The following is a 24,752-nucleotide window of genomic DNA, read 5'->3' on the forward strand; positions in this document are numbered from 1 at the left end:
AGGCTCCTCACCAACAAAAACTCTTTAGTTGCAAAAAATCTTCAAGGCAAAATACTACCCTAATGGAGATGTGCTCAAAGCCAAGCAAGGAAGCAACCCTTCCTATGCCTGGAGAAGTATCTACAATAACTTGGAGGTAATTTGTAGAGGCACAAGATGGAGAATGGGAAATGGCAAAATGATCAACATCTGGGATGACAAGTGGCTACCAACTCCAACTAGCTATAAGATAATTTCTCCCCCAAGAGACTTAGATGACTTTCCTTTGGTCTCATCTCTCATTGATGAAGGTACAAAAAGCTGGAAATCTAATTTAGTTAGGGGACTATTCTTACCTTTTGAGGCAGAGACTATTCTAAGAATCCCATTGAGCTATAACCTCCCTGATGACAAAATTATTTGGGTGGGAAACAAAGGGGGGAGTTTTCTATTAAAAGTGCTTATCATATAGCAGTCAATATGGTGGATGCACAAGTTATAGGAGAAAGCTCCTCGGGTGATGTGAGAGCTCCTTTTTGGAAAAAAGTCTGGCACCTAAACCTCCTTGCAAAAATTAGAATCTTTGCATGGAGAGCTTCCATGAATGCCCTTCCAACCATGCAAAATCTTCACTCAAGAGGAATTATTTTGGATGAGATATGCCCTCCTGCAATCATAATAGTGAAAGCACCACTCATGCTTTGATTCATTGTGATGTTGCTGCCAATGTTTGGAGTAACTGGACTGAGTGCCATATAAAGCTGCCAGATACCATCTATGAAATCTCTGATATTGCTCTTAAATTGCTTAATAATGGTACAAATAAGGACCTTAAGACCTTCTTCTCTACATCATCGTTTATTTGGTATAACAAGAACCAAGTCATTCATGATGCAATATTTAGGCCTCCCCTTCAAATTTAGGAGTCTACGCAGCGGTTATCCTATGACTATAAAAGTGTCAACTCCATCAACCCACAGAAGACTATCTCAAACCAATCAAGATGGACAGCTCCCCCGTCTAGCTACTATAAGATAAATGTGAATGGAACAACTTCTCAAGATCACAGACCCTCTAGTATTGGTGCAATCATAGGAGACTCCAATGGCTTGGTCACTGCTACCATTAGCAAGACTCTCCCTGTGCAAAACTCTGTGGAAGAAGTTGAAGCTATTGTGCTGGAAATAGGGTATTACTAGCCTAGGAAATGAATCTCATAGACATCATCATTGAATCAAATGCGCTCTCCATTGTCCAATCCATCCAAAAGAAGGAGATAAATGGCACTATTGGTCATATTCTCCAAGGGACTCTTTCAACTCTCTCTGTCTTTCATTCCTGGAAAATTCAGCACTTGAAAGGGGAGTTCAACAAGGTTGCTCATGAGCTTGCTCATCTTATAGTAGGGTAACTTAGATTTGGAAAGGGATTGATCCTCCATGTATTCAACATTTGCTTAGGTAGGAATGCCTTTAATTTCTCCTTTCCTGTATACTCCTATCCCTGTTGTACTTTAATTTCTTTCGTGAATGAATTTCAGATTTCTCATCAAAAAAAGAAAAAAAGAAGAAGTTAGTTATGACTTCAGGAAATGTTAAAAATGCCCATAATCTAATTAGATAATCCTTATTCTTAAAAAATATAAAATGGGGTTAAAATTTTAATCAACAAAATTATAAAAAAAAAAAAAAAAAAAAACTACTAGAGAAACTTTTTCTAAAAATTAGCACTCTCTATTTAAATATATCTCACGCACGTTTGATAAATTTTTTCCTAAAAACTAGCACACAATAAACCCAACATTTTATCTCTATATATTAAGATGATTCAGAAAAGTAGTTATGGTTTCAAAAAATATAAAAATACCTCTAATTTAATTAGAAATTCTTATTCTTAAAAAATAAAAAACATGGTTAAAATTGCAATTCAAAAAAAAAAAAAAAACTGCCAGAGAAACTTTTTTCCTAAAAATTAGCACTCTCTATTTAAATATGAGAAATGATATGTCTACAACATTTTCACAACAAATTCTAAGCGGCAGGTTGTTACTAGTTCTTATTGTTGGGAAAAAAAAGTAATCTTAGCATCAGGTTCAAATTTGAACAAAAAACAACTAACCACCTATGATTTGTTGTGAAAATGTTGTGGACGTAGCACCTCTCATTTAAATATATTACATGCAGGTTTGATACATTTTTTTTTCCCCTAAAAACTGGCACACACTAAATCCAGCAATTTACTCCTTTCCAAATCTTAAATTTTAGTTTCTTACAAATCATTTCATGTGTAATCTCACTAGCTATAGATAAATTCAAATTGAAAAATAACATTAAAAAAAAAAGAGCCTCATTCCACGCGTGTGATGAGGCTAGTGTGTGTGTGTGTCTATATATATATATATATATATATATATATATATATATATATATATATATATATATATATATATTCCTTTCATTTGCTTTTGCTTTGCTTTCTTTGGAAACAAATGAGATTATAAACCTAGAATTGAAAAATTCAACATCACTTTCCTTGCATTTTCTCAGCAACCAAACTTTGAAACTTAAGCCACTCACCCAATTTCCTTGTTCTTCTTACTCCCTATCCACACTATTGTGCTTAATGGAATCAAAATTTTCCTCTTCTTTAATCTCAACCAATGATCAAATATTTTACCCTTGCTCTTCCTACGTGCTGTCAGAGTGATGTGCTTGTTGGCATCATCTTATACCTCTTCTCTAATCCTAGTCCCATCCAAATATCAAAATAGTCCATAAAATTCTTTAGTGTTACTAACAATTTGTTGTTAGGCCTAGTGATAGATTTTATCAGCAACAATTCAATTACGCCTATGAGTTATGAAAATAGTATTGGACTTTATAGAGGGCCTTTGAATTTCAATAAGCAACATAAATATTGTGTGATGAGTCAAAAAATAACCTAGGGTCATCATTCTTGTAAATGACGACCAAAGTGAGGGTTACACATTTATTGCACGCATTAATGACGAAACATAATGGACGAAGCAACGGTAACAAGTGAGCTGTGCACTTCAAAGCTCCCATTGATAACACACTAGTCGTTACTTATAAATGCTGGAATTCATTATCCATTAAGATAGGAAACAACTATAAAAGAGAGGAACAATAGAATCCAAAGGAACACACAAATACTCATCCAAAAACCATTCCAAGTCAAATTTCTCTCTAAACAACTTCATCCTTTTCTAACTTAAGCATTTGAGTGTTTTTGGCAAATACCACACCGGTGTATTACACTTCTTTCCCAAACTTTCTTGCAGGTTTGCATCAGAGACACGACTAACCACGAGATCGTCCATCCACTGAGACGAGGTTCTCAACTTGGTGATTTTTCGCATTATCAGTTTGGCACCATTTGTAGGAAACACTAATCATTCAAGCCATCTTCCTTAAGTGACAAAAGAGAACCTTGTAGCACAAGATGGATGCCGATCAAGCCGCACAACAAATTTAAGCCATGATAGCCAGCATGGAGGAATTGGCTTGCCAGAATGAAGAACTAAGGAGAGCTGCTGAATCTCAGAACGAAGAATGGCAGCAGATTGTCAAGAACTAGAATGAAGAAAAACACCGGAGGATCGAAGGAAACCATAATGAGGAAGAATCAAATAGTCAGGTTAACAGGAGGACGAGGGCATTAGAAGAAAATTCCAAAATGGAGAGCGAGCTCTATAACATGAGAAGGGAGATGGATGATCTCAGGAATGAAGTAAAAGATAGAGTTGTGGATAACTTGGACGGAATAATTCAGAGGACGAATTCACTATTCACCACTGAGGTTTTGAATCATCCTTTCCCACTGAAGTTTCGCCTTCCCCAGCTGGAGTCGTTTGACGGTTCAGGAGATTCCTTGGATCACATTGAGTCGTTCAAGACATTGATGCTTTTGCAGATGACCCAGATGAAGTAATGTGCAGGGCCTTCCCAATGATGCTGAAAGGCGCAGCTAGAGTGTGGTTTTCCAAGTTACCCTCATGCACCATTATAAACTTCGAGAAGCTCAACAAGGGTTTTGTTTGTCATTTCATTTAAGGACAATGACACTAGAAGCCAATTGAGTATCTTCTTAACATATGCCAAGCAGAGGGAGAATCGCTAAGGCAATATGTGATGTGCTTCAATAAAGAGTTGCTGTAGGTGGACGAAGTGGAAGATCAAGTCATCCTGACGACCTTCCAAGTAGGATTGCTACTAGGAGATATCTTTTTCTCAATCACAAAGAGTCCGCTGAAAACAGCGGCAAAACTACTTCATAAGGCCCAAAAGTATATGAATGCAGAGGATACAGTGACTGCTAAAGGAGTGACGACCAAAAGGAAATGAGACGAAGGAACCAGTCACAACCCTGACAGGAAGAAGGAGACAGGGCCCTAGGCATACGTTGGACAAAAAGAGGAACCTCCCAGATCGAAGGCCTAAGTTCACTAGCTTCATTCCCCCAGTGATGCCAATTGAGCAAGTACTGATGGAGATAAAGGACAAATCCTCTCTACAATTGCCTAGACCCATTTACGCTCCACCAGGATCATGGGCATCGCATTGACGAATGCATACATTTGAAGGACCAGGTAGAAACTCTGATCTGTCAAGGGAAATTACAAAAGTTTGTACAAAAATCGAAGCCGTATAGATGACAACATAGGGATGAGAAAGATAGGGAACTGGAGACTGGGAGTAAGAAGGCCCTCATAAGAGAGATAATGATGATCTTAGAAGGATTGATAGTAAGACGATCCTCCAAGTCATTGAAGAAGGCATATGCAAGGGAAGTGAACAACATCCATTCGTGATTCCCACCTTCAAAAATTCTAGATGCAGCGAACCAGACATCGTCTTTTCTGAGAAGGACGCTCATGGTGTTAGACAACCCCATGAGGTTCCACTGGTGATAATACTTAGGATGGAAGAATTCAACATCCATTGGGTATTGGTAGACAATGGAAGTTCAGTAGACATCATCTATCTACCAGTCTTCCAACAAATGAAGCTGAGCAAAGAAAGGTTTTGACCATTCACTTCCCCATTGGTAAGTTTCACTGGGGATAGGGTCACCACCAAAGGTGTTGTCAAACTAACCATAATTACAAGCGCTTATCCAGCACAAGTCTCCAACGAGATTTATTTCCTCATAGTAGATTGCCCATCGACATACAACGTCATTCTTGGACGACCAACACTCAATAAGTTGAAAGCAGTAACATCGACTTATTATCTAAAGGTGAAATTCTTAATAGCCCCTGGCATAGGGGAAATCAAAGGAGACCAAGTCCTCACTAGGGAATGCTATCAAGCTGCCCTAACATCAAGGGAAAATCACACATGGATGATAGATGAACCTGAACCAGTTCCCGAACCGTCAGAAGTCTCGCAAGAGGTTGAGGTTGTCCTTGGAGATCCATCTAAAGTTTTGTAGAGAAGACGAAGATAACAACCTTCCTAAGAGAAAACCAAGATATTTATCTTGGAAGTACAAGGATATGCCCAGAATCGAAAAGGAGGTCATCCAACATTGTCTCAACGTTAATCCAGAGTGCAAACCCGTATAGCAAAGACGGAGAATATTTGCACTTAAGCACAATAAGGCAGTAGCAGAAGAGGTTGAGAAACTCCTAGAGGCAGGTTTCATAAGGGAAGTTTTTTACCCCGAGTGGCTTGCCAATGTGGTAATGTAAAGAAGAGCAACAAAAAGTGGAGGATGTATGTTGACATCATAGATCTCAACAAGGCATGCCCGAAGGATAATTTTCCCTTACCCAGGATCGACCAATTGGTGGATTCAACTGCCGGACACAAGCTTTTAAGTTCCATGGATGCCTTCTCCGGCTACAATCAAATCATGATGGACGAAGAAGATCAAGAGAAGACCACATTCATCACTAGCCAAGGGTTATACTGTTACAAGGGGATGCCTTTCAGACTGAAGAATGCAGGGGCCACATACCAGAGGTTGGTGAACCGCATGTTCTCTCATCAGATAGGAAGACATGTGACAGTGTATGTAGATGATATGCTGGTGAAGGGCAATGACGAAGCAGACAACCTGGACGATCTAAGGGAGACCTTCGATACACTATGTAAGTATAAAATGAAGTTAAACCCAACAAAATGTGTTTTTACTGTTTCATTAGGGAAGTTCTTGGGATTTATGGTAGCTTAACGGGGCATAGAGGCTAATCCAGACAAGATAAAGGTAATAATAGAGATAAAGTCCCCAAAGACAGTGAAGGAAGTACAGAGTTTAACAGGAAAAGTCGCAGCCCTGAACAGATTTGTCTCTCGAGCAACAGACAAGTGCCTAGCTTTCTTCAAAGTTTTGAAGAAAGCCTTTTAGTGGACTAACAAATGTGAGGAAGCCCTGATGAAGCTAAAAGACTCCCTAACGGAGCCGCCATTATTAAGCCCTTCAGTAATAGGAGAAAAGCTACATCTTTATCTAGCAGTATCCAACAAGGTGGTGAGGTCGGCCTTAATCAGGAAAGAAGGTGATATATAGAGGCTGGTGTATTACACCAGCCAAGCATGTCAAGAAGCTGAAGAAAATTACCCAAGGCTAAAGAAGATTGCTTTCGCCTTAGTGGTAGCCTCTAGGAAACTCCGCCACTACTTTCAGGCACATCCTATCATTGTCATGACTGACCAACTAATAAGGATGACGATGGACAAGATAGAGCAGCAGGTTGCCTCGTCTAATGAGCTATAAAGCTTGGCCAGTTCGCATAGAATATTAGCCGCAATCAAAGCCCAGGTCCTCGTCGATTTCATTCTAGAATTCATTGCCCTCAAGAGGAAGAAAAGCCCCAAAAGATAACCTGGGCTGTCAAAATAGATGGGTTCACCACCTAGAAAGCTAGAGGAGCAAGTGTAGTCCTTATCTGCTTAGCATTGGTACACTTTCAATATATCTCGAGAACGGTGATCGAGTAGCTCGACGTAACGCTCGGCTCATTGCGTCCATGGCCACGTTCCGAGGTCGTCCCCCATTCGAGGAAATCGAATCCCGGTCTGCATATTCCTGTGAGCGGTCACGGTGTCGATGAGACCCGGAATGATGGGACCCTGCCACATGGTGGTCCCCTACACTAGCCGACCTTTCCCTTCGTTCCTCGTGGTCTCCTCTTTGACGCCTACCCCTCACTTCCAACTCCAAATCCCTCACCAGTCTACATAGACATTCGAGCTCTTGATCCTTCCGCTCAAGCTCTTGGTCCCTTCTGTCAAATCGGTTGCGCCTCGAGGCGTCGGACATTGTCCAGAGCATTTGAAACGATCCCTCTCCGAGCCCGGACTGCTCTTCTTCCCCATGCTGCCTATCTTTGCGCATTTTCTGCCTTCTTTCTCACCATGTGGATCCCCGTGAAGACCCCTTAGAGCCACTTCCAGCATAGCTTCCTAGTTGACCCCTAGAAATTTTCCTCTATGTGTCTCGACAAAACCAAAGCTACGTAGGAGATTCTCATAGATGGCGCCAATTTTGCGTACCCAAAGAGTGGCTGCTAGGCCCAACCTCTATCTGGGCTCACAATCTATTTGTATTGTGGGCTTTGGATTTCCTACTATGGGTGATTTTATACCCGGTAACCCAAGTACCCCTATTTTCTCTACTCTTAGAATTGCTCTCCCTTTTTCTCTCAGTATTCTCTCTCAAACTGCCAACCCCTTCTCTCAAATTCTCATCTCATATTTATAGCCTAAATGCTAGTGGAAGAGTTATGATTATTTTCATGGTGAGTGGGAAGAGAGGTCCAATGCTGTTACCCTTAAGTGGGTGTTTAGTTGGGAGTGGGAGGTGGTGAGAGTGGCATTGGAAATAGTTCCACCGTTAGAAGGACTGCCTGGCAGGGATACTCCCTAGGTGATGCCGAGCATCCTAGGACTCATCTTCCCGGGAAAATGCATTCCCCGGCCAGGTAGGATCTCACATTCACCGTTCATGTCATAAATGTCTTTATCTCGTGGTTTCGGGCTTTTGATGGGCGTCAAAGCTTGCCTGGGCTGAGTTCGTGGGCTCAATGGTACACGCGACTGTGTGCAATGTCCTAAGAGCTAGGGCCCAACAAGTGCAAGGTCTTACATGTGGCACCATTACGATGGGTTTTTATGAACAATGGGCTTGAGGGAGAGTAGCACCCCGTATAGTCAACTTTCAACAAATAAACATTCAAAAAAATAAATAAAAAACTAATCCAAACCTACAATTTGCGGAAAAGAAGGATATGGAAATATGCTTCCATATAAAAATAAATTTAAGTGCAATTTGTGAAGTTGTGCCCTAATTAAAAAAAAAAAAGATATTTTTTCCTCTAAATTTTAATTCCATGATTTATTAAAAAAATCGATGTTTTTTTAAGGATAAATCAATGTTTTTCAATGTATTAAAATCGCAAACAGGGTGCATTGTTTAAAGAACTTTGATGGCACTACCACGTACCCTTGACTTGATGGTCATTCTATGAATATAAGTGCTTGTAAGTTGTGGGGGACAAGAGTCAGGGTTCAAATTTTCAGGAGGGAGCTTCACACACATATACACTTAGATTGCGCTAGAGTAGAATTTCTATCTTGTATATATATATATATATATAAAAGAACTTTGATAGTTGATCTTCAAAATGTAAATTTGAACGAATAGTTGCTGGTGAAAAATAGTTTATATATATATATATATATATATATATATATATATATGTATGTATGTACATATATTTTTTATCCTTCCCATGTATCTAAGGTATTTTTTTTTTATTGTTAGGAGTTTTAATCATGTTTGGAATTAAATTTTTACTCATTTAACGGTTCAAATGATATTTCTACTATTGCTTTGTGAAAGTACCATTCTACCATTGCTAATGCATTGAACATTAGTTGCAAAATGGAATGTCTACGCACACGAAAAATGTTGTCAAAATCATATTTTCATTTAAATTGCTCTTGAGATTACCAAATGTAATGAGATGAAATCAAACCACAAATCAATGAAGAATGTTGATGTAGACATGAGTGGCCAAAGTGGAAACAACCAATTCAGGCCAAGTTATACTCACTAGTAAAAGGTAAAATATTTGGATTTAGTAGTCCCAAACGCTTAAAAATATAATGCCTGTTGCAAAAAAAAAGTGTCTTTTATACTAAGACTTGACCTTAAGAAAATTTCAGTAATTAATCAAGGTAAGCTTTATTATAATTTGTGTAGTTGTGAAATCATGATAATTCAAGATCCTAGAATTTATATTATGGTTGTTTATAATCTAAGAACATGAAGAAAACATTTTTACATGTGGTATCAGAGCTTGTGTTTTTGAATTATCATAATTTCACAACTACACAAATTAATTATAAAGCTTACCTTGATCCATTGTTGAAATTTTCTTAAGATCAAGGTTTAGTACAAAAGGTACTTAATTATTATAGAATTGGTTTCTCTCTCTTGACCCTCTTTTCTCTTTAACTATTCAATGTCTGTGATGGGGTAGCTGAATGTCTCTTTTATAGGTAGAAAGAGGACCAAATTCCTTGTATCCATAACCTCCACTTGCCCATTAAAGTTGGGGAGTTACTTAGAACACTTACTTCTTCATTAACTAATATTTTAAAGACATATAACATTTTATTAAACCATAACATATATAAAGTTATCAAATGGACACGTTATCAAATGAGACAATTTATTCTTATAATTTATGCAAGAATGTAATGTAAATTATAAAATTCTTATAATTTATACAAAAATGTAATGTAAATTATAAAATTGTGAGATATAAAGCACGACTTGTAGCATAAAGTTTCGCTTAAAGTTTCTCATAAAGATATGGTATTGATTAGAGTTATATTCTCCTATAATGGACTCAATTATATTCAGTTTTTAGTGTTAGCTTGTTAGTTACTAAAAAAGTTGGATTTGTGATTACAAAATATTTATATAGATCATTAACTAATGATATATATATATACACACACATAAAGATCCCTAAAGATATAAAATATCTGAAATATATAATTCAAAATCTCAAAACACGCATTCTAATCAAGTTAAAAAGGTCAATATACGTTTAACAAGCTTGATGCATGTGGCACAATCCTCTTAGTGAAAATATATAGTGCCAAAGTTGAGAGAAAATTCAATTAGATTTCAAATTGGAATTCAATTAAAGTTTAATTTTGCGCCATGTGTCTCATCTAATCTAAGCTTTTAAATTTTTATGTCAAGTGAGATAATTTAGTGTAGAAAATGAGGAGTTCAATAAAAATAAAAATAAAAATAAAACCATAAAAAACATAATCATATATCTAACTCTATATATAAAACTAGTATTCATCCATTGCTTTGGAATTTGGTGGTTTTATTAATTTTGAAAGACCTTTATTTATGGCAATCATGTGTTTTTTTTTTTTTGGAGAAAAAAATCGTATTATTAATTTAATAGTTCCATCCATTGTAAAATTAGCATACTCTATCAAATAAAATCCTTGAAAGGCTTTTACAAAGTTGACAAAAACATAAAAATGACTACCAATAGCAATCAACTTAGGCAGGAATTAATATGTATATATTTATGACTCATTTTTAAAATGTATCCATGTGTATGCATAGGATTACAAGCTAATTTATTAAAAATTCAATATAGATTTCTATTGTTGCAGTATATGTTAACAAATTAAATCTATTAAGAGCTCTATAAGAACTCACAAATACCTCCACTTTTTTTAAAGAATGTGTTTGAGATGAAAGAAAGATCTTTTTTTTTTTTTTTTTTTTTTTTGAGAAACGAAAGAAAGATCTTTGTAAAAAGAAATTTGGATCCTCTTGAACAAAAAAATCCTTAGTTGGAATGAGATTTCAACTTAGCACCATTTTTTGAGATTTTGAGAGGAGTTGCTCTTTGGAGAGCATATCACAATGAAAGTTGTAAGTTGTCTTGACCATTAAATTGAAAATCTTTCAAATGGAATTCTTATTCATGAGTCCGTACACAAAAAAATGTTTTGAAGTAATGTGCAATCGGTGTAAAGAAAGCTCATGCTTTGAGCACTCCATTTGCAGTCCAGTCAATTGATGTAAAGATTGACAATTTTCGCCCTTAAGATAACTTAACGCAATCGGTGTTCTAATGTATTTTGTGAACTGCGCACAACTTGATATTACCATTTTGGTCAACTTACTAGCAATTTCTGGTTATGCATTAATGGTGGGATTTCCAAAATATCATCTCAATAAAAATTATTATGTTGTATAATATTAATTAAGAAAGTATAAAGACACACACCTTACCACAACTTGCAAATGTCAAGTGGTAATTTGATTACTTTGATCTGAACATAAGTCGACACGTGCAAGTTGTGATAATGTACAAAACAAAATGCATGATCGTAGAAGAATTAACAATTACATGATAGCTAACTTGATCCCAATTAATATATGTAAACAATATCCTTTTAGTACAATACATATTTTTCTGGTTAAAATTTTAGTACAGTACCGAACCATAGTACTATTTATTTAAGCAATTCGTATATGCTGAAGACTCGCTGCCCACGTCTTCAACTAGTACGTACACACATAAGACATCGTTTATACACCAAGAAACATTTCATAAAGGCAGACCACCACTTGTCCAAAGGAACTGTGAAATGTTCAGTGCTGAGCCTTAGAAAGAAAATTAGATAAAAGAGTGATCAGAAAAAATGACGTTTGAGGAAAATAATTAAGAGTATTAAACGAAATAAAATTCATAATTCCATTTGCATGTACTAAATGGTTAGTACCAAAAATCGGGCCTTGAATGTTTCAACAATCACTTTGGGATCCGCCTTCGTTGACTTATAAGCATCAATCTTGTTTAACTCCTGCACAAGGGTTGACATGAATAATCAATCAATCAATATCAGAGAATTGAAATATTATTAAGTGCTACGTCAAAGATAAAAAAAAAAAAAAAAGTATATGTTGATTTTTTGTTTCATTTGGTTCAATATTTTAAGACTTTCCTAAATAAAAAATAAATATTTTTTGTATCCTTGGATTTAATGTTTCAAGAATTTTCATCCCTCACAAATATACACAAAACTCTTTGCATTTTTAATTTACTATTTTTACCTCTAGCAACTTCCTTTTTATATATACCTATCTATAATGTTATAACCCATGATGCTATTCCATGTCAAATATATATAGACAAAAAATGATATCATTTAATTACTTTCAATTTTTTGATGACACCTACCTAACTCTAGCATTGTTGTCTCATCTAATCTTAACTCATATGAGTTAGCTACAACTAAAGAAGGAAGGCTTTGCATTTTATATTGAGCGACAACAACAATTACAATTTTGATGTTAAGGTTGAACGTTATAGATTGTGGGTTTTATAAATGATGTAATTACCTGTGAGTGTTTGGGATGTATATTTTGTTTTAGAATTAAGGAGAAATAGAAAGACACATTTTATATCAATTTTTATTCTACAATATTCTTCCAAAGTTTTTTTTTTCTTTATTACTTTAATTGAATAATTATAATGAATATGTGTGTGCAATTTATAATTATTGTTTTTTTTATGATAAACTCATTATTAATAAAGTTTTATATATAAAAATTATTCTATAATACATGTATAACATTCTCCAAAACCATCTTATATAAAATATTACAATATTAGTCATAGGTAACTTACTATTTACTATTAAACAAGAATTCTAGTACATTAGAGAATGTAAAATATAGATATGGCATTTACATTGTATGCCCCACCGTAAAGATATAATGTTGAATTAAAAAATTGGCTATTAATCAAATGGGGGAGAGTAGGTTCCGACTAGTTCAACTGGTAAAGTCTCTGATGGATGAATAAGAGATCTGGGGTTCAATTTCCGCCTACACAAAAAACTAATTGGTGTATTAGTTTGATGATAAAGAGCTATCATCAGGAGCGGACACCATATGTTAAAACTTTTTCTCAAAAAAAGAAAAAGAAAAAAGAAATCAAATGGGGGAGATTATTAATCTTATAATTTGCATATCTAGCTAAGACAATTAGAACTCACAATTGTCACTAAACCTCATATGTGTTTTAAGTTACCTCGATCCATTTAGCAAGTTTAGGCCTTCCTGTGGTGATGTCATAATTCCACATAGCTGAAAAGAAGATTTGGAATCTTTCAACAAACGGGATGTAAGCTATGTCCACCTGAAGATCACAAATTTTCACTCAATAATCAATATTACTGCTTTCCACTTCCCATATATAAAGCTAAATAATCTGTCTTAATTTACTCTTTAGTATTGGGCAAATAAATTCTGAATCTTTACTGTGTTTATCGAGAATGTACCAAGGTCAGTAAATAAACAAAAGGCATGCAACACAGCACCAACGAAAGATAAAAATGACATAGTTGAGAAGTCAACTTACCAAACTGAATTGACCAAGGAAGAAAGGCCCATCATCAAACTTGTGAAGAGCATTCTCCAGATGGTCAAAAGCAGGACCTGATTCAAGTTTAAGGTTTTAGTAAGCCCAGATTCTATACAAAATGGTGTCAAGAGGCAGCAAATTTTAAAGCTTACTAGCTTCTTTAACTGCGTCTCCTTTGAACGATGTGTACACTGTCTTGTTGAAGGTATCAATGTAGGGTAATAATTCTTCATGAGCAAACTCTTTTTTAGCAAGATCCTATACAGTCACATCATAAATTTAGTCAAATTTCAATAGAGAGGTAGACAGCTTTTAAGAAGGGCACAATGAGTTATGCAAATCTTACATCGGGGCGAAGAGAAGGCCCTTCAAAGTTGATGTCGACATATCTAATCAAATCAAGGCTCTCCCCAATGATTTTGCCATTGTGTTCCAATGCGGGTACCTGTTCATTTCAAGATATTGTTGGTCAATCAAGAAAATGAAACAGCCCAATCAATTATGCATTAGATAGGCATATTTTGTTTAAAAATATCACCTTGTTTTCATGGTAAACTTTCTCTTTGTACCAAGCAGGCCTGTTCTGAAGGTTAATAGGAACTAATTTAATGTTGTCATGTAATCCCTGCAGCTCAAACTATTTAGCAACATAAATATTAAGTGCAAAACAATCCCTAGAAAAGAAAAAGGACATGTGTATCAGAGTGTTGAACACAGGGGAGAAGCAAGAGCAGTAGGTGAAGCTAGTTTAGAATCAACAAACACTGTAACAGCTGCATAAACGATATTAGCTTTCTGTTTGTAATGTGAATACGACCTGTAGCTTAGTGATTATTTACTTTGTAAGTGATTACACGTGGGAGTGTTAGTTACTGTTTCATACTCACGTGTAAGAGTTAGTTTTTGAGTCTGTTAGTTGTATTTTAGTTGGTTAGGCTTGCTTTGTGTTGTATATAAGAGAATGTAATCTTGATTTTACTAATTAATAATATATACAGAATTTCTTCATTCTGTTTCTGATATGGCATCAGAGCAAATTCCCAAAATTTTCTAGGGTTTTGCTTTTCTTTCAATCATTCAATTCCTTATTCAATTTTCTCGAGAAAACACTCTGCTTCTGAGAAAATTCTCTTTCTTTGTTAACAATGGCTTTCGCTGCTACAACCACGACTACAACCAATTCCGCTAATGGTTCTGTACTAGAAAATCCATCTTCGTCTTCGCAAGAATCACCAATGGATGATCTCCTGTTCTTGCATCATGCTGAGAGTCCAAGTTTAGTGCTTGTTACACAGCCTTTGATCGGTGGAGAAAACTACTTAGCTTGGGCTCGAGCTGTGAGAAAGGCTTTGCTCACCAAGAACAAGTTGGGATTCATTGATGGAACCCTAACTCTCTCATCACCATTGATTTCTTCTCCATCATATGTGCAAGCATGGATTAGATGTGACAACATGGTGGGAACTTGGTTAGCAAATTCAGTCTCTTCGAAGCTTCAAGCAAGCATCATCTATGAAGATACTGCTCTTGAAATCTGGAATGACTTGAAGAATCGGTTTGCTCAAACCAATGGACCAAGGGTATTCAATCTTCAAAAGGAAATTGCAGAATTACATCAAGGTGAGATGAACATTACGGATTTCTTTACTCAATTGAAAGTCTTTTGGGATCAGTTACAAAACCTTAGTCCTTTCCCTTCTTGCACCTGTGGGAAGTGTGTGTGTAATATCAACAAAAGGCTTATTGAATTGCAAGTTAAAGAATTTGTCATGAAGTTCTTAATGGGGGTGAATGACTCTTTTTCCCAAGTTAGAACTCAGGTGTTGCTCATGGATCCTATTCCATCTCTTAGCAAAGTTTATTCTTTATTAATTCAAGAAGAAACCCAGAGATCAACCCCAAATGCTTCTGTGGTTAAAGTTGATTCTACTGCTTTAGCTGCCAAGATGTCCACTGATCAGGTCACTCATGGTTTCAATCTTGCTAATTCTAGTGGGAAGAGTAAGAATAGACCTGTATGTACTCACTGTGGTAAGACTGGTCACACTGTGGACAAATGCTATAAGCTACATGGGTTTCCTCTAAGGTTTAAGTTCAAGAATAAACCTATTATGGCACACCAAGTTTCTTCCAGTCCAAGATTAGAAATTGCTTCTCCAATGCATCAGTCTTCTGCATTCACTCCTGAGCAATGTCAATAGCTTTTAGCTTTGTTTGGTGCATCAAATTCTTCTCTGGCATTAACATCTCATGCTACAGATAGTCCACTGTCCAATGCATCTTCTTCTTGCACCTCTGCCAATGTGGCAATGGCAGGTATGGATTTCTCCCATAGTATTTTTGCTGCACAAGTGGTGAATAGGAGGGCTTATAGTGGTAATACTTGGGTGTTGGACACTGGTGCCACTGATCACTTTGTATGTTCTATTGATTTGTTAACCTCAATCACAGCTATTAAAAAGTCTTTGGTTCAATTGCCTAATGGGGAAGCAGCTCAAGTAACATTGGGACTGTTGTTCTTTCTTCTTCTCTTATTCTTAACAATGTCCTTTGTGTTCCATCCTTTTCCTTTAATCTTTTGTCTATCAGTTCTTTGACAAAATCTCAACCATATTGTTGTGTTTTTCTATCTGCTTACTGTTTTATTCAGGACCTCACTTCCTGGAAAACGATTGGGGTAGGCAAGGCACTTTATGGTCTATACCTGTTGCAAACAGACAGCCTTCAACAACCTTCTAGCTCCAAGCTTACTGATTTCTTAGCTACTCACAACATCAATGATGTTGTTGGTCACTTCACTGAAGCTACTTCAACTCCTGTATCTTCTCAAACTTCTTCCATTTGGCATGTTAGATTAGGCCATCCATCTGATGTTAAACTCAACACTTTGTCTCATGTAATTCCTTCTTTGAAATCCTCATGTAATAAACATTGTCAAATCTGCCCTATGGCAAAACTTAAGAGATTACCTTTTCCTTTTCATAATAAAATCAATTCTTGTGCCTTTGATTTGGTCCATATGGATGTATGGGGACCTTATTCTACTCCTACTTTAGATGGGTTCAAGTATTTTTTAACTGTTGTGGATGATGCTACTAGAGCAACATGGTTATTTTTAATGAAGTAAATCTGAAGTTAGGCAATTGTTTTCTTCTTTCTATACTATGGTTCATACACAATTTGGCCTTACCATCAAAGCAGATAGAACTGATAATGCTAAGGAGTTTGCCATGTTTGATTTTTTTAATTCTCATGGAATAATTCATCAACTTAGCTGTGTTTACACTCCACAAAAAAATTCTGTTGTGGAAAGGAAACATCAGCACCTTCTTTGCATTGCTAGAGCTTTGCAAATTCAATCCCATTTTCCCATTAAATTTTGGGGTGATTGTGTTTTGCATGCTGCCTATCTCATTAATAGGCTTCTTTCCCCTTTGTTGCATGATAAAACACCTTTTGAACTCCTTTTTCACAAGGTACCAGATTATTCCCTCCTCAAAGTTTTTGGTTGCTTATGTTTTGCATCCACAATCTCTCATACCAGAAATAAATTTTCTCCAAGGGCTAGGAAATGTGTTTTTCTTGGCTTTCCTTTTAATGTTAGAGGCTATAAGGTCTTTGACCTGGACTCTCATACTGTCTTTGTTTCGAGGGATGTCATTTTTCATGAAAATGTTTTTCCATTTGCTTTAGGTTCTTGTGGTTCTGTTCAACATCCCCCTCCATCCATTTCCTTACCTTTGCCTTGTGTCCCTGCCATTAATCCTATTTTTGATCCTGTTCTTCCATCTAAATCCACCTCTGCTATGCCTCATGATTCCTTCATCCATGTTCATCATTCTTTTGATAATGACCTGCTTGATGAGGTTCCCGCTGAACCCCCTGACCCTATTGTTGATCCAATCCCTCTTAGAAGGTCTTCTAGGAATGTCAAACAACCTTCTTACTTACAAGCTTATCACTGCAACCAGGTGTCTTCTGTTCTTGCTGCCTCTCCATCCCAATCAGGTACTTCTCATCCACTCTCTTGACATCTTTCTTATCAACACCTCTCTCATTCCTACAAATCTTTTTGTTGTTCCATTTCTTCCCTTGTTGAACCTACCTATTACTACCAAGTTGCTTCTAATCCCAAGTGGCAACAAGCCATGGCTTTTGAAATAGCTACCCTTGAGGCAAATCACACATGGACCTTGACCCCTTTACCTGCTGGTAAGCAACCTATAGGGTGTAAATGGGTGTATAAAATTAAGTATAAGGCTGTGGACTATTTTAAGACTTTTTCCCCTATGACCAAAATGGTTTCTGTTAAAGTGCTCCTTGCTGTGGCTGCAATTCGGGGCTGGTTTTTTAGTCAATTAGATGTGAATAATGCATTTCTACATGGTGACTTGGATGAGGAGGTCTATATGGCTCTTCCATAGGTGTTTCATAGCCAGGGGGAGGTGGTTTGTAGGCTGAATTAGTCTCTATATGGACTTAAACAGGCCTCTAGGCAATGGTTTGCCAAATTTTCTAGAACCTTGATTCAGCTTGGCTTCATTCACTCCAAAGTTGACTACTCTTTATTTACTAGAAGACAATGTGATGTTTTTATGGTTCTTTTGATATATGTAGAGGATGTCTTAATTGCTTGTAATGATAAAGCTGAAATAGACAGATTCAAGCTTATGTTAGATGACGAGTTTAAGCTCAAAGATTTAGGTGACTTGAAGTACTTTCTTGGGCTAGAGGTTGCTAGATCAGACAAAGGTATTGCCCTTTGTCAAAGAAAGTACACTCTTGAAGTACTTAATGATGCTGACATGCTAGGATGTAAATCAGCTAAGACACCTATGGAACAAAGTCTCAAGTTGAGTAAATTGGAAGGGGAAGAACTCAAAGATCCTAGCAGCTACAGAAGATTGATAGGTAGATTATTGTACTTAACAATTACAAGACCAGACATCACTTTTGTTGTCCATAAGCTCAGCCAATACATGTCTAAACCTAGAAAGCCACATCTGGATGCAACTTATAGAATCTTGCAATATTTGAAGAATGAATCGGTAAAGGGTCTTATGTACTCTTCCAAAACAGATTTACATTTGAAGGGGTTTGCAAATGCTGATTGGGCCTCTTGTTCAGACACAAGGAAGTCTGTGACAGGGTATAGCATCTTCATTGGAGACTCCTTAGTGTCTTGGAAGTCTAAGAAGTAGTCCACGGTTTCTAGGTCTTCAGCAGAGGCTGGGTATAGGGCCATGGCAGTTGCTACATGTGAAATTGTATGGATTTTATACTTCCTCAAAGACATTGGAGTTAAACATGATAAAGAGGCATTGCTGTTTTGTGACAGTTAGGCTACATTACATATTGGTTCTAATCCTATTTTCCATGAGAGGACAAAGCACATTGAGATAGACTGCCATGTAGTCAGGGACAAGGTTTTGGAGAGGCTTATCAAGCTAAACCATGTGAGAACTCACTGCCAATTAGCAGACATGCTTACCAAGGCATTGGGCTACAATCAGTTCACTACTCTTGTTGGCAAGATGGGGATGATAAACATACACACACCAGCTGCTCTTAAGGGGAGTATCAAAGTGTTGAACACGGGAGAAGCAAGAGCAGTAGATGAAGCTAGTTCAGAATCAACAAACACTGTAACAGCTGCATAAACGACATTAGCTTTCTGCTTGTAATGTGAATACGACCTGTAGCTCAGTGATTATTTACTTTGTAAGTGATTACACGTGGGAGTGTTAGTTACTGTTTCATACTCACGTGTAAGAGTTAGTTTTTTAGTTTGTTAGTTGTATTTTAGTTGGTTAGGCTTGCTTTGTGTTGTATATAAGAGAATGTAATCTTGATTTTACTAATTAATAATATATACAGAATTTCTTCATTCTGTTTCTGATAATATGATCCCACAATAGCTGTAGGATCTATCTTGCTACTGAAATTAGAAGCTACTAAACGAATTAAGAAATGAGAACAAAGAGGACAAAAAGTCATGAAAATAACCTTATAGTTCCTGGTGATCCACACACGCTGTGCAAATGGGCATGTGTAAGAGATGTACAACCTTTGTAAGAAAAAACAAAAAAACACAAACAGGTCCAAGTCCATTTTAGCATCCTAAACAATAAAAACGAATTAACAAAAAGGGAGAGAAGAGTAAACCTTGTAGTTCCATCAAATAGAGGAGGTGGTTCAGAAGTGGCATCCAAAGCTGTCGGAAGATGCTCGTTCACGGTCCTACACAACACGTAACAACACTATTAAACAATCTTAGTCTTGCCACAAAATTCAGAGAACCCCAAATGGGGAAACAAAACAGCAACTGAGAAATGGAAAATTTGTGGTGAACTTACGCAGCAGCCATTGATGATGTTTTTTTTGTTGTTGTTGTTTTAAGAGGTCCTCTGCTTCTGTTGTTTATAATCTGATGATCACTGTCGTCTATGTCTAGTTGTCTACCCTTTATATAGAAACTTCTCTGACAGTAATCGAAATGTGACTGGCCACGTGGGAGAAAGAAAGAGATGAATGTCCAGATGCTGGAATTGAGGGCAGGTTCATGATAAGGTTGTGGACTCTTTACCCGTTTGATGTGATTATTTTTAAGGGTTTTTGAAACTTTCAATATTTTCTAAGTACGGGCTTGAGAGGGCGTGCGCGTTGGTGCCAAAGAAACCATTCTTCACTAATTGCAAATTCCACCAGGCCAAAATGGCCAAATATCACCGCTCTGTTTGTTTCAGCATCAATATTTTCTGAAAAATGGTTCATTTTTCAAAGAGCATTTTTTAGAAAACTACATTATTTTCCAGTGTTTGATAACGACCTTGAGAATGTTTTCTGGTGTTTGGTATAAAATTTTTTTTATTTTTTATTTTATTTTTTTATATTTCTTGTGTAATTTAAAACATGCCTATTATGTAAACTAACTAATGTAATCAATCTTAAAAAAAAAAACCAAGGATGAATTTGGTTTTCATACTAAAATTTTGACAATAGATACAATAAAAATTAGTTGTCAAATTTTCATGATCTCTACCATTTATTTTACTTATATATATGGACAGGAACATCCACACACACACACACACACACACATATATATATATATTAACCATTTGTCTATATACATAAAATTGACAGGAAAATACATCTTTAATAAGTACAAAATAACAATAACTTTTCATTATCTATTCTTTTTGCTAGTACACTAATTGTCTACTATGGTCAACCAAAAGTCTTTAATATTACTCAAAATTATGTATTTATATAATGTATCTACATAATATATCATCACTACATAATATCTGTATAATGTATCTATCAACAAAAAAGATTATGCTATGTAAAAGTAATTTAGAGCCATATAGGCACTATATTTAAAATTTTCATCTTTTACTTCATTCATTCTTCTTTTTTATTTTTTATATATTTTTTTAGCACTTTTATGTGCAAAAAAAAACTTATACATGGAATCCATCAAACCAAAAGTTTCTTAGAGAAAAAAATAAAATCAAGTTTGAAATTCAAAGTAAAGAATTGAGATTTTGGTAGAGAGGAATGAATATTTACCGCTGCAAATATGTTCTCTTTTGCAAGTTGGTAGAAAGGAATGAAATAATTACTGAGCAATGAGGGAAAAAAAATCTACTCAAAGAACTGTGTTATAAAGGGGAAGAAAAATATGGAGAGAGAGTGAGGGAGAGAGATCTATGGAAGAGGAGAGACCAGAGTGAGTGATCGTGAGGGTGTGAGGAAAGAAAAAGAAAAGGGAAAAGAGAAAGAGTGAGAGTGAGAGAGCGTACTGTGAGATAGAGATTGTTTTCCAAAAATTTTTTTTGGAAAACAAGCAATAAAAAATAAGCCTTATTTTTATTAGGATTTTCCATTGACTAAAGATAGTTTTCCGTTGACCAGTTTTTTTTTGTGCTACCAAACACTGAAAAATGTGGAAAACTATCTTTACAGAAAGTTTTCCAGCAAAACAAACAGAGCGCACATATTTTCAAAATTTTCAGCAAAATAACACTATTTACAAACTATGTAGCAGAATACCTTTTTTTTTTTTAACTCGATTTTGTGAAAAATTGAGTTCAACAATATCAAGTTTCATGCATAAAAAATGATACGTGATGTGACTTTTCTCAATAAAAAATACCACGTGAAACTCGATATTTATAAAATTGAGTTCTGTGTAATTTCCTTTTAATCTGGAACTCAATATTTGTGAAATCGAGTTCTACACAAAATTCAATTTTCATAAAATCGAGTTCCAAAATGGTGGTATTCTACTAAATAGTTTGCAAACAATTCTATTTTGCTGAAAATTTCGACCATGTGTGGTATTTTCTTATTTGGTCATTCCACCCTTAAATTTTATTGTTTTTTTAAATTTTACTTTTAAAGTTTTCAAAATTTTGATCAGGTCCTCTGACTATAGGTATCATTTTGATTGGAAGCCCTTCCGCCCATATCAATTCTAGTGTATTTGTTAAGTGATTCTTAAGCTTGTCACATGCGCTAATTAGCCAAATTAAATAATGGCATGTGGATCATGTAATTAAATAACTTCAAAGACTTAAAAAAAAAAAAAAACTGATTTTTCTTCCCCTTTTTTTCCTTCCATTGCTTCAATCTCTCTCTCTCTCTCTCTCTCTCATTGGTCGATCACATTACTTGCTAGTGATGAAGCTGATGAACTCAAAGACGCACTCGCAATCAAGAGCGCCTTCTTCATGATCTGACTAATATTTGTGATCGGGAGAAACTGATCTAACTCGCGAACTTTCAAGTGAGGCTTTGATCATTGCTATGGCTACCTTCATTTGTAATTGTTGAAACTAGAAACTTCGGACTTTGTCGTTGCCAAACCTGTTTTGGCTACCTCTAAGATAATCATTGATCTTGATTATTGTGTGGCCACTACTGTTTGCGAGGTAAGATCTACAAAGGGATTTTTTGTTTGTTAAGAAAGAATGTTTGTGTTTTGTTTCTAAGAAAATTTTGTTTTATTTTTCTAGGGAGATTAAAAGGTTTGTGGCAAGAAAGAAAAAAGCAAACATAATTGTAACACATCTATGGATTATGAAAAAGATTTTTTTGGGGAAGAACAACTAGGTTTTTGTTGACCAATTGCAAATTTCACCCCTGAAATTGAAGGTAATTTTGATTTTGCTTCATAAATTTCAAATTTTTATCCACCCCCAAACGCTAGGTTTTGTTTTGAGTGAGAGCCCTTCTATTCATGCCCGCGTTGATGCGTCCATTAAATGACACTTAAGTCTGCGACACACATTAGTTTATCCAATTAAATCATACCACATGGATTATGTAATTAAATAACCTAAAAAACTTATAAAAAATTAAAATAAATCTATAAAATCTGATCAAATAATTTTATTTAATCTAACTTTTTATTCCTGTTCAACATTTTGTGGGATGAATTGATTGTTCTTCCCCAAAAAATTTTCACATTCCATTGCTCTCTCTCTCTCTCTCTCATTACTTGCTGGTGATGAATACTTATACTTTTTTCATAGAAAGAGATAAATAGTTATACTTAACTATATTTCTTGAATATTTTATCGCAACAATATACAGATTTTTTTACCTACATTACAATATCCTATCATCTTGTAAATATTTTATGCTTAATTCTATTTATTCACAATATTGTGCTTACAAAGGGTATTGATAGTACAAATAGTTGATTTTATAGTAACAATTATATATAATATTTAACAATACAAAGTTAGTGATTTTAATTTTTATAAGTTCGTAAACAAAAATAATTTTATCTAATTAGCTCAAATAATATATTTTTAACTATGATTTAGTTATTATAAATTATTAGTATAGATTTGTGAATGGGTGAAATTGTCCTGGTTTTTACCATGTATGGGAGAAGAATAACTTAATTAAGTATTTTGCGAAGGAGCTCAAACTTATTTGAATAAAAAAACAATGAACCAAGCTTGAAAGTGTATAGTTTATAAGCTTGAACTTGGCTCATTTCTTTTTCTTGATTATCGTTAGGAATGGCAATGGGTTGGGTTTCAGGGCGGGTTTATTTATCCCCGAACCTGGCCCGCAGGCTTGCCTTCGTTACTCGAACCTGCCCCATTTAATAAACGAGTTTTTTTAACCCCCAAACCCGTCCCATTAGGCCCCATCCAACCATGCCACTTCATGGCCCAAACCGTGGCCCAATAAATAAATAAAATTATATTTGCCTAGATTCAAGCCCTATACCATGGCCCAAATGCCAAATCATTCCAAATCATAGGACCATTACAAACTTGTTAATCATAAATCAATAAATCACATGTTAATCATAAATCATAGCTAAAATCATAAATCAATAAATCACCCAGTTTTTTTTTTTTTTTTTAAGGGAAATAAATCACCTAGCTAAGATCATCACCTGTTAAACATAAAAATAAAAGCTACAAAATAAATCCCACAAGTTTAGGATAATTACAAACCAACAAGTTAATCCAACAAGTCCAAGAAGTTAAAACGCTACTAAATTAATCCAACAAATCTAATTCTCCACAGCTTTGACACAACTTCCATCCTCTTCATTAGGCTTCACATCATCAAGAATTGTTTGAATTGTACAATCTCCTAGCATAGTTGAAGAATCTACAACAACAAAGAATTATAAAATAAAATAAAAAACTATGTTTCTCAACAACAAAAAAAAAATATTGCGATCCATGAAACATATTCCGATAAAAAAAAAATTAGACAAAATCTATGTTTCTAAAAAAAAAAAAGAGGAAAAAGATTCACCATCATTGAAATTAAGACTACCAAATATTCCAATCTTATGTCCTGATCTATGAAATTAAAAAGCAACAAAAAAAAAAAATCCAAAGGATAAAACTAACCCATCAACAATCCAAATGCACTTTAAAACAATAAACACATTAATCAATAAACAATAACCAAAGATTTCATCCACCATAAACTATGTAACGAACCCAAAGTTATAAAAATAAATAAATAAATAAATAATAGTGATAGAGCAACGAACCTGTGGAGAACGACGAACTAGTGACAAAGCTTGAGGGGTATGGCCGGTGGTGTGAGTGAGTGAGGGTGAGACTTGAGAGTGAGCGAGAGTGGTCAAGTGGGTGAGGGGCTGAGGGCAGAGAGTGAGGGGCAACTGTGAAATGAGAGGAGAGTCAGAGCGTGTGTTAGCTGTAAGGGTTAGAATAAGTTTTATATATATATATATATATATATATATATATATATATATATATATATATATATAGGTTTTTTGGTAATTTTGGTCTAAGTGGGTTAGGTCCGAGTT

The 24,752-nt window shown here is 35.4% G+C and overlaps 1 protein-coding gene across 1 annotated transcript; it reads right to left on the reverse strand.

Moving 5' to 3' along the window:
• Positions 1 to 11,390: 11,390 nt before the first annotated feature.
• LOC142629650 (glutathione S-transferase L3-like) lies at positions 11,391 to 19,983 on the reverse strand. The gene is made up of 10 exons (XM_075803675.1): positions 19,783 to 19,983; positions 19,592 to 19,666; positions 19,433 to 19,493; positions 13,965 to 14,051; positions 13,773 to 13,871; positions 13,579 to 13,684; positions 13,424 to 13,500; positions 13,094 to 13,201; positions 11,781 to 11,861; positions 11,391 to 11,661 (listed from the first exon to the last, which is right to left on the reverse strand). Exons 1-10 carry the CDS (start codon positions 19,791 to 19,793, stop codon positions 11,650 to 11,652), a joined length of 717 nt encoding a protein of 238 aa, XP_075659790.1. The 5' UTR covers positions 19,794 to 19,983; the 3' UTR covers positions 11,391 to 11,649.
• Between the last annotated feature and the right edge of the window lie 4,769 nt (positions 19,984 to 24,752).

The sequence above is a fragment of the Castanea sativa genome, chromosome 3, assembly GCF_040712315.1.
Source record: "Castanea sativa cultivar Marrone di Chiusa Pesio chromosome 3, ASM4071231v1".
Lineage (NCBI taxonomy): Eukaryota > Viridiplantae > Streptophyta > Magnoliopsida > Fagales > Fagaceae > Castanea > Castanea sativa.